At 41.8% G+C, this 11,354-nt stretch overlaps 1 protein-coding gene across 1 annotated transcript; it reads right to left on the bottom strand.

The window, feature by feature from the left end:
- Positions 1-329: 329 nt before the first annotated feature.
- On the bottom strand, positions 330-5,057 carry nmur3 (neuromedin U receptor 3). Its single transcript, XM_034205662.1, has 3 exons — positions 4,896-5,057; positions 2,655-3,583; positions 330-1,099 (listed from the first exon to the last, which is right to left on the bottom strand). Exons 2-3 carry the CDS (start codon positions 3,496-3,498, stop codon positions 669-671), a joined length of 1,275 nt encoding a protein of 424 aa, XP_034061553.1. The 5' UTR covers positions 3,499-3,583; positions 4,896-5,057; the 3' UTR covers positions 330-668.
- Positions 5,058-11,354: the final 6,297 nt, after the last annotated feature.

The following is an 11,354-nucleotide window of genomic DNA, read 5'->3' as shown; positions in this document are numbered from 1 at the left end:
ACGCTCCCTCAAAACTTGCGACATCTGTGGCATTGTGCTGTGTGATAAAACTGAACATTTCAGAGTGGCCTTTTATTGTGGCCAGCCTAAGGCACAGCTGTACAATAATCATGCTGTCTAATCAGCATCTTGATATGCCACACCTGTGAGGTGGGATGGATTATCTCTGCAAAGGAGAAGTGCTCACTATCACAGATTTTTTCAGATTTGTGAACAATATTTGAGATAAATGGTTATTTTGTGTATATAGAAAATGTTTTAGATCTTTGAGTTCATCTCATGAAAAATGGGAGTAAAAACAAAAGTGTTGCATTTATATTTTTGTTCAGTGTATATATAGGTGAGAGGGATGAGCACATGTGAAAACGATCAGGGCAGGGCCAAGCAATCTCAAGGGCGGGAAACACACAAAGGCAGGAAGTGTGGGATCTGGAATGAGAGGGAATGATTACTTTCAAAAATAAAAACAGGAAGTGACAAGATCAAAAACACAAGACTAGACTAAAAAACATAACTTAACATAATATAACTGTCAAGCCACAACAAAGATACATATTAAGCATATGTTAGTGTTATCAATCTTCTTGTTTAACTTACAGGAAGAGGATAATTAGTTGTCAAACAATAGCTTGTCTACTGCTTGTTAGCTCATTTAAATAAAGCCTCAATTAGAACACAGAGGTTTTACAGGTCTTCTCTCTACATGCATTTTTGAGGATTGTAGTGTCCATGCTCAGTTTCATGTTAGGAGACAGCAAAGGAATGACAGCGTTGGAGTCCTTATCCTCAACCTGGGCTCTGGCACTTGAGACAGAGGGTTCCAGTGAGATCTTAGGGAATGGTGGCGAGTCTCTGACAGAGCTGTTTTCCTCCATCTGGAAGCAAACGAGTTCTCGGAAACACTCCCTGAACCGTGTGGACAGCAGACTGTAGATGATAGGGTTGACTGCAGAGCTGAGATAAAAGAAGACGCCCGAGAGGATGTGGACATACTGATAAATATTGTGCATCAAATCGGTCCACTGGCTGATGGAACTCCAGAGGAGTCTCTCGATGTGGAATGGCGCCCAGCAGACTCCAAACACCGCCACCACGATCGCTACAGGAGCAAACCAGAGAAAGTGAGGCTGTTTAAAAAGATTGTTTTGTTGTTGCAGGTTAAACGCTTTTTCTTGTTACCGATTAAAAAAAACATAGACGATCTTATCATTTACTTTCAACTGATGAAATGGGATAACAAAAGAATCTCATTAACGTTCTTTGATATTGCCTAAAATTACAGGTGAAACTACACAGGTGTTCAAACTTGATGGTAATCATGATCTGAATGTGTCACTCTGAGCAGCAGAGGTAGTTCTTAAAGCACTTATTACATTTCTCTTTTAATAATCCATGGCTAATCCTCTCAGAGTGCTCTCACTGAAGGAGGTGCAGCATGCTGTTAATGGCCATATGGCATCAAGATAACTGACTGACTGTATTGAAAGCTTGGTGGCTTTCCACACAATGAGAGATATTTATAAATGTGAGAGTGGCAAACATTTCACACTTTTTTTTGTTCTCTTTTCCAAAACAGAGTTTGTGAGTTGTTTCTACTTTACCCTTAACAAATAGTAGTTTCACTTTTTCTCTAAGTAAATCGGAAAAGTTGGGATAATGATTTATTGTCCTTGACAGTTTCACATTTATATTCTGTATCGTCTTGTTCCAGCTCATCCTTGTAACTACACGATGCTCATACCAAGTAAAGTAATCAAATCAAAGACAAAATGTCCCAAATGATTTATACGTCATAAAAATGAAGCCTGACATATTTGGTATTTTTTAAAACACTTTATCTTCAGAGTTTAAATATAGTTATGTGGGTTTAAACACATTGAGTGTATAGTGACTGACCCATAAACTGAAATGAACATCAGGCTGTATTGTAGAAGACATTGAACTAGTTAATGAAACCAAAACAAGAGAGAAGTAGGTTTATTTCCTATTCACTTCTATACATTTGGCTTATTTTTGCAAGTGGAATCACCCTGTCAGCCATTTTAAATGTTGAAGGTTTCAACACTTTTAAGCATTGGCTTCTAACCTTGAGGTTGACGCTTGTACTTGTCTGACATTTGTGTTAACTTAATCAAAGTACAAGAGGCCGTCAGATTTCGATTTTTATGATGCGAATATGGCTGTGAAAATGGGCTTCCTGACAATGTGGAAAACCCATTATGGCTCTGACCTTTGCAGTTAACATAAGGTTCCATGTTGTCATGACTCTCAGTGGTATTCAACACCACCTTTTTATTTTTGTTACATGTGGTTTTATGATGAATATATAAATCTAGAATGAAACTCCTTGTACAGAAAATTAAAAATCTATTTACAGTGAGGCAAATGGACTGTAAGAACTGTGCTAACAGTGTAAGCTACATGAATCCTTATCCAGCCCCACAGCTGTATTGACTCCCTCTAGAATACAAATGATCCATACAAAGAATTGACAATCCTTTGGCATTGTTAGCTCTGTGCTTTCCTCACGTCCCTTTCTCTTTGGGAACATGTCTTGGCATCGATACAACAGATTAGGGGATATGCTGTCAATTTGTAGCAGTCTTTGACAGTAATACATGTACATGTTTTCCTAAAGAGTGAAAATAACTCACAGAGCATCTTGTTGATCTGTCTCCTGCGCCCGTTCACGCTCATCTTCCTCCGAATGTTGCTGCTACAGTTCCTCCCCAGGTTCTCGCTTGGCTGCCTTTGTTCTCTGCACAAATGAAGGCCCATCACCAGGTACAGCACGCTGATCACCATCATGGGCACGAAATAGAAGCACACAGTGGTAATCTGCATGACCATGTTATAGATCCACAGGGGCTTCAGCACCGTGCATATGGCTGACTCCTCCATCCTCCCTTTCAGGTAGAAGAGTCCGTGCAGGGAGGTGTTGGGGATGGCACAGATCATGGATACCACCCACACGATGGTGATGACCCGCTTGGCGTGCTTGTTAGTCGAGAGGTACCGTGTTTTGAGCGGGTGCACCACAGCTATATACCTCTCCACGCTCAAAGCTGTGACGTTCAGGATTGAAGCGAAGCAGACCGCCTCGAAGAGGAAGGTTTTGAAGTAACAGCCGCCCTCGCCAAAGGGAAAGGGGTAGTTCTGCCACAGGTCGTATACCTCCAGAGGCATCCCGAACAGTAGAACAAGAAGGTCCGACAAAGCCAGGCTCAACAGGTAGAGGTTGGTGGGGTTTCGCATCTTCTTGTGCTTTGCTATCACTGCACATGTGAGAAGATTCCCAGACAAGCCGACGAGGAAGATGAGAAGGTAAACACTGCTCACAGGGAGGAAAAAGGGGGATCGTTTTGGACCCAGGATTTCTACGAGGTTGACTTCGGTGACTTGGTCGCTGGTGTAATTCCCAGTGGCATTTAGTGGCACGCTGGTGTTGTGGACCAGTTTGGATATGTTTAAAGAGCAGCCTTGCAAAGTTTGCTCCATTTTGGAGAGGAAAATGTAAGGAACAACAAGGTAATGTCAACACATCCAGCGCCGATGTCTGGGTTGGTTCAACATTGGGGGCCCGCTTTAAAAAGAAAAATAGGAAAACAGAAAAACGTCAACAGAAAATAGGATATCATTTGATGTGTAGCTCTGTGAGGATTCTTATTGGGGTCAAACTTCAGTTTAACATTTCTTTCTCTGCTTGTTTCATAAATCACCCAATCGTTCACATATTCCCAGAATTTGAGATCTAATTATAACTAAAGACTTCAAAAGATTTGAATCTTTAACCCTTTATCTTTAAAAAAATCTTTAATATTTAAATACATTTCACAAGGGCAGCAACTTACAATCCTTTTGATTATAAATTAATAAAGCCCATTACATTCCTGATAAATTGTTGAGTCTATAAAACGCATGGTGATTATTAATTTAGTACTCAATTCACTTTCTGTCCATTTACTAAAAGATGAATGGACTGATTGTTCTTTCTTTGATGGGGATCAGCAGGAATAGGAGGCAAACTTAAAGTGTATTATTGATTACCTGATGGTGCAGAAAATGCATTATTCATAAAGCAAAACACACTTTGAATGTGTTCATATAGCAGGACGGGTTATTGAATGCTGTACACAGAATGATTTATTTGTACTTTTATTACTTCATTATAGTACATAAAGCCATTCCAGACAAACAGCACAAATGTAATATAAGATTTCATTTTTTGTAATTTACATCATTTTACAAAAGACTTTATGACAAAATACACCTTCTGTTGGTTGTAGGGGGAAGAAGAATCAGTAAACGGAAGAAAATAAATCTGTTTTATATGCTTATGGAATATCCCCCTGTGTGTTGAGAATTATTTCTGAACTCTGACACTAATATGGTTGAAATAATTTTCATCAACCGATGACTTGAGGATGATTGGCATTACACACTGTATTGATGGATGTGAATGACTTCCTCTGCAAGGTTAATTATGCACATGGGATGCATCATCTTGCAAATCCACGATTATATGGCTCATGTTTGAGCTTCATTGTTGGACTGAACCTTTAAGATACTCTAATTATATTCCTCATAGAAGTCTAAAGGTTATTTTAACCCCTCTGTGATCTATATGGCATTTAGATTTATTTTTTATATCTCAATTAGTTTAATATGATAATTATTTTGGGAAGAATTAAGGTTTATTTAGTGTCAGTTGTAAAATACTTAGGAGCATTCATCAAAAATGAATTTAATATAAAAATAATTAAAACAATATTAATAACAATACAAATAATAAATAAGTAAAAACATAAAAATGAAACATATTAACTAAATCGCATTCTCGGAGCCTATAACTTAAAAAAAAAAAAAAAAGGTTTCCAATAAAAAATGTACCTCACCTTGACGCTGTTGGTCTGCAAACTGCTTCTTATACGGCGCTCTAATCATGATTAAAAATGAGAAGGGAAAAAAAACAGCGCAATGAAGGCGATTAATGAACAAAATCGCAAATTGAAAAGTTGCTGGACGCGTTTCTGGTCGCTGCAGAGGAGACAGACGGAGGATGGAAACTGCGCTGCAGCCACGTCCCCTTCAAACACACCGTGAGATGTAAGGGGGAGAGAGAAGGAGAGAGGGCGGCAGAGGGGGGAGAGATAATCTGTTTAATGTATTTAGCCTCTACGCTCTGAAAGGCTGGAGACAGGAACAGAGGAATCTTGTCGTTCATTGACTTTCAAAATCAAAACACTTGTGTGAATGAAACACTTTATCTAAAATGCTGCAGCCAATAAGCTCTACATAGGCCTACATATTGTAACAGAAGCAATATTACGGGATTTATTTTTAAATAAATAGTCATGATTTGAGACGTCATCAGACTGTACATCAGTGTAAGGAAACACAAGGGACTGTGCACAAATTAATAGGGATGGTCAAAAAAGCAATATTCATATATTTTAAATTAGCATTTAGCTAAAAGCAGGGTAGTGTATAATTTATGAGTAATAAAGGGAAAAATTATTTCTGATCGAAGTTCATATTTAATTTGACGCATGGGGCAAAATACATTGTCAGTGACAGGTATAGGTCGAACTATTCAGCCCAGAAGTTCTTTATTTCAAAATATAGTATTTTCTCTATTTTGTTGTGTATGCCATATATATTTGTACCTACCTTGCAGCCAGGGTTTTTCCTAGGTGAGGGGCAGAATCTTAAGAACATATTGATTAATCTGCGGAGGGCTTTTTTACCAAATAAAGTGATTCACTATACCTTCCCCTGTTGTTTTCTTCCCTTAATCCTTTAAGTCCCCATGGATTGTTAATGTAATGACGACAAGGTAATAACAGAACCATGCTCCTTAAGGATATAAGGATAATATTGACAGTATGTTTCAAAGAGTTAGGCCACTGAATGCAGTTGTTGTCCAAATTAGAAAAAGAAAAAAAAGGGCAGAACACTTTTTTTGTTGTTGTTTTTTGTTGAATGAGTTCTGGAGTCTCAGCCTAAGAAAATAGGTGGAGCAGTACAAAGTCCAGCCATCAAGTGAAACAGCTTGATCCAGAATGTTATGATGATACAGGTCTCTGTGAAGATGTAAGCGCAGCCCTGATTTCCAGTTTCTGGGTCATATATTTAAAAAAATGCAAAATAAAGCAAAAGTCGAGACAACTTGAAAGGATATGGCGTTCCACTAAACTTGAAGAATCTTGTTTAATTTGGCATATTACTCTCAATGAATATAAGAAAGCACTGCGTAAAGCGAGAGCAGCCTACTACTCTTCATTAATAGATGAGAATAAGAATAATGCAAGATTTATTTTCAGCACTGTAGCCAGGCTGACAGAAAGCCACAGCTCGATTGAGCCTTCTATTCCCATAGCACTCAGTAGTAATGATTTTATGTGCTTTTTTAATGATAAAATTGTTACTCTTAGAAACAAAATCAATGACCTCCTGCCTTTGACCAGTATAGTGTTATCAACAGCTCCCGGAAATGTAAGCTCTAATATTACACTAGATAGTAAACTAGAATGCTTTTCAGCCATAAACCTTGAACAATTAAATTCAATGATTCTTTCTTCTAAACCATCAACGTGTATCTTAGACCCGATTCCAACTAAGCTGTTGAAGGAAGTTTTTCCATTAATTAGCACTTATTTATTAAATATTATGAATATGTCTTTATTATCAGGCTATGTTCCACAATCATTTAAAGTTGCAGTAATAAAACCTCTTCTTAAAAAGCACAACCTCAATCCAGAGGTTTTAGCCAATTATAGACCTATTTCTAATCTCCCATTTCTCTCAAAAAATTCTTGAGAAAGCAGTCGCAAAACAGTTGTGTGATTACTTAAAAAACAATGATTTATTTGAAGATTTTCAGTCTGGCTTTAGAACACATCATAGCACAGAGACAGCTCTGGTTAAAGTCACAAATGACCTTCTAATAGCCTCTGACAAGGGACGTGTCTCTATTCTTGTCTTGCTCGATCTCAGTGCTGCATTTGATACTATCGACCATGATATCCTATTGCAAAGACTAGAGCACTTAGTTGGCATACAGGGAACTGCTTTAGGCTGGTTTAGGTTCTATCTATCTGAACGCTCTCAGTTTGTAGAAACTTTGTACGTGTCAACGATGAATCTTCCACGCAAACCAAAGTTAGCCATGGAGTGCCACAGGGCTCAGTGATTGGACCTATTTTATTCACACTATATATGCTTCCGCTAGGCAATATTATAAGGAATCATTCTGTAAATTTCCAATGTTATGCGGATGATACTCAACTATATTTATCCATCAAGCCTGATGAAACCAATCACCTAAATAAAATTCAAGACTGCCTCAAGGACTTAAAAACGTGGATGGCCTTAAACTTTTTGATGTTAAACACGGCTAAAACTTAACTTAAGTTATTGTACTCGGCCCAAAGAATCTACGAAACAAACTATCTAAAGATATACTAGTTATGGATGGCATTAATTTGGCCTCCAGTGAGACTTTAAGGAATATTGATGTTATATTTGATCAGGATTGATCCTTTAACCCTTTGGAGTCAACCGTCACGCCGGCGTGATCAGATCACATGACCTGTTCAAGTCGGTGCCGCATAAAAACAACAGTCCGGACAACATTGCCGTGTGTTTCTGTCGAAAGTACGGCTTGAAACTATATCCCAGTCTTTGTTTCATGCAAAAGACCCAGTAAACATGGAGATACGATGATATAAAGTTAATACATTTCAAAAGTATGAAAAATGGAAGCACATATTTGAATATCTTCGCCGTATTTGATCATTTTACGAAAGGGAAAATACTGGAAACTGTAGATCATGCTCAACAGGATGTATATGTGTATTTCTGTCGAAAGTACTGGCTTGAAACTATATGCCAGTCTTTGTTTCATGCAAAAAGACCCAATAAACACGGAGATACGATGATATACATTTAATACAAATATATTTCAAAAGTATGAATAATGGAAGCACATATTTTAATATCTTCGCCGTATTTTATCATTTTACGAAACGGAAAATACTGGAAACTGTAGATTCTGCTCAACAGGATGTATTTACCAGGGAGGGGGTGAGGTACGAGGTAATCAGGTAAACGGAGTGATACGAAGCGAGACGAAAAGAGACGAATACCTCATTCACACCAACGGTGTTTCGGGGCCGGTTCGGAGCTAGAGCTTGAAAAGCACAGGGTTTTCCTCTTCACACCGCAGCGGAGCAGCCTCTTAGCTCCGGAATCCGGTTCGTTTCAAGCACCAAAAAATTGTCCGGCCAGAGCAAAAGCACCACATACGTCACGCTTACGTCGAGGCGGGGGCAGGGGCAGATCAACTCCTGAACAACAAGGTTGTGTCTTCCTGGTCGAATGTACTTATTGTAAGTCGCTTTGGACAAAAGCGTCAGCTAAATGCAATGTAATGTAATGTAATGTAACAACAAGAAGCCCGCGTTTTATCCAGCTTGTACACAACGATGGAGAAACTTAACAAGCAGCAGTGGTCCACTGAAGAGACCAGCTACCTACTGGGAATCTGGTCTTCCGAAGAGGTACAGAGGAAGCTGGAGCACAATCGACCATTGTTGTTGTTGTCGGTGTCAGCTGTGAGGGGTTTCCGCGCGGTTTGGCTTTATGAAGCAGGCACGCAAACGGTTACGTCATGACGCAAACGATGACGCAATGACGCAGCACCAGTCGGACTCTGGGCAGTGTGAAAAGAGCCTCCGTTAAACCGAAGAACCGGTTCTGAACCTGAAAAGCTCTAGCACAGAGCTTGAACCGGAGTTGCGTTGGTGTGAATGAGGTGAGGGACGGCGGGAACCGAAGAGAGACGGTGGGAAATGGAGAGAGACGAAGATATACGAAGACAGGCGGCGGGAGACAAAGATGCGGCTTTCACACCAACGCTTTTCCCTTTCTAGCTCCGAGCGGGAGCTTTTCTGGTTCAGCTCCGGTTTCCCTTTTCTGCTCCCGCTCTGTTCACACCGCCCAGAGCCCGACTGGTGCTGCCGCTGCTGCGTCATGACGTCACCGTCAACGGCGTTACGGCGCTCACTAGTGATGGGAATTCCCGCTCTTCTTGGTGAGCCGGATCATTTGGCTCGGCTCACCAAGAAGAGCCGGCTCTTTCGGCTCCCAAACAGCTCTTCAGTTTACCACATATTATACCTTTTAATTAAATCAAATGTAGCCCTGTTTTGACTAATTATATGTGTACACATCCATCCATCCATCCATCTTCTCCCGCTTATCCGTGGTCGGGTCGCGGGGGTAGCAGTTCCAGCAGAGAGCCCCAAACTTTCTTTTCCCTGGCGACATCAACCAGCTCTGACTGGGGGATCCCAAGGCGCTCCCAGGCCAGCGAAGAGATATAATCCCTCCACCTGGTCCTAGGTCTACCCCTTGGTCTCTTCCCAGCTGGACGTGCCTGGAACACCTCCCTAGGGAGGCGCCCAGGTGGCATCCTAACTAGGTGCCCGAACCACCTCAACTGGCTCCTTTCGACGCGAAGGAGGAGCGGCTCAACTCCGAGTCCCTCCCTGATGACCGAACTTCTCACCTTATCCCTAAGGGAGACACCAGCCACCCTGCGGAGAAAACCCATCTCGGCCGCTTGTATCCGCGATCTCGTTCTTTCGGTCATGACCCATCCTTCATGACCATAGGTGAGGGTAGGAACGAAAATGGCCCGGAAGACCGAGAGCTTTGCCTTCTGGCTCAGCTCCCTTTTCGTCACAACGGTGCGGTAAAGCGACTGCAGTACCGCTCCCGCTGCTCCGATTCTCCGGCCCATCTCACGCTCCATTGTTCCCTCACTCGAGAACAAGACCCCGAGATACTTGAACTCCTTCACTTGGGGTAAGGACTCATTCCCTACCTGGAGTGGACAGTCCATCGGTTTCCTGCTGAGAACCATGGCCTCAGATTTGGAGGTGCTGATCCTCATCCCAGCCGCTTCACACTCGGTTGCGAACCGATCCAGTGAGTGCTGAAGGTCGCAGACCGATGAAGCCATTAGAACCACATCATCTGCAAAAAGCAGTGGTGCAATCCTTAGTCCACCGAACTGCAGACCCCCTCCCCCATGACTACGCCTCGAAATCCGATCCATGTATATTACAAACAGGATTGGTGACAAAGCGCAGCCCTGGCGGAGGCCAACCCTCACCGGAAATGGGTCCGACTTACTGCCGAGGACCCGGACACAGCTCTCGCTTTGGGAGTACAGAGATTGGATGGCCCTGAGTAGAGACCCCCTCACCCCATACTCCCGCAGCACCTCCCACAGTAACTCCCTGGGAACTCGGTCATATGCCTTCTCCAAGTCTACAAAACACATGTAGACCGGATAAGCGTACTCCCAGGCCCCCTCCAGGATCCTTGCAAGAGTAAAAAGCTGATCCGTCGTTCCACGACCAGGACGGAATCCGCATTGTTCCTCCTCAATCTGAGGTTCGACAATCGGCCTGACCCTCCTTTCGAGTACCTTAGAGTAAACTTTCCCGGGGAGGCTGAGTAGTGTGATGCCTCTGTAATTGGCACACACCCTCTGATCCCCCTTTTTAAATAGGGGAACCACCACCCCGGTCTGCCACTCCTTCGGTACTGTTTCCGACTTCCACGCAACGTTGATGAGACGTGTCAACCATGACAGTCCCTCAACACCCAGAGCCTTCAGCATTTCCGGGCGGATCTCATCCACCCCCGGGGCTTTGCCACTGTGGAGTTGTTTGACGACCTCAGTGACCTCCCCCCGGGAGATTGGTGTTGATCCCCCGTCATACTCCAGCTCTGCCTCTAACATAGAGGGCGGAGTTGTCGGGTTCAGGAGTTCCTCAAAGTGTTCCTTCCAACGCCCTAACACTCCATCAGTTGAGGTCAACAACGTCCCATCCTTACTGTACACAGCTTGGATGGTTCCCTGCTTCCCCCTCCTGAGGTGTCGGACAGTTTTCCAGAACAACTGGATATGTGTACAATATGTGTACACATATATCACTTAAATTATTCAATACAACCTTTGTACTGAAGTATTCAAAAGTAAAAATTACATGTTTAATATAAATGATTTGCTGTGGCCAATTGTTTTCATTGCATTTACAGACCCGTGCAACTCTCTGATACCACCCAATGAATGCATTGACTTGCTTGTAGAAGCACGCTACACAAAACAGATAGCAACAATTAATTAACAAAATAATAGCTCTCTTTTCAAGTCTTACTGGACAAAAATAAATAACAAAATATCCAGCTTTAACAAATAATCTCTTTGTATCTTGTCAATGTAAACAATAAAACAGTAACCTCACAAAGATACTAATCTAATTATTTCAAAAGTGCAC

The sequence above is a fragment of the Gymnodraco acuticeps genome, unplaced genomic scaffold, assembly GCF_902827175.1.
Source record: "Gymnodraco acuticeps unplaced genomic scaffold, fGymAcu1.1, whole genome shotgun sequence".
NCBI classification, from domain to species: domain Eukaryota; kingdom Metazoa; phylum Chordata; class Actinopteri; order Perciformes; family Bathydraconidae; genus Gymnodraco; species Gymnodraco acuticeps.
The sequence above is the reverse complement of the archived record's forward strand: the minus strand, read 5'-3'. Positions and strand labels throughout refer to the sequence as shown.

What these genes read in the sequence shown, in the direction of transcription:
- nmur3 (XM_034205662.1), bottom strand. Translation starts at nt 3,498, where the DNA reads ATGGAGCAAACTTTGCAAGGCTGCTCTTTAAACATATCCAAACTGGTC. An exon ending in ACAGATCAACAAGATGCTCT is followed by an intron (nt 1,100 to 2,654) that starts GTGAGTTATTTT and finishes TTGCTCCTGTAG; the next exon opens with CGATCGTGGTGGCGGTGTTT.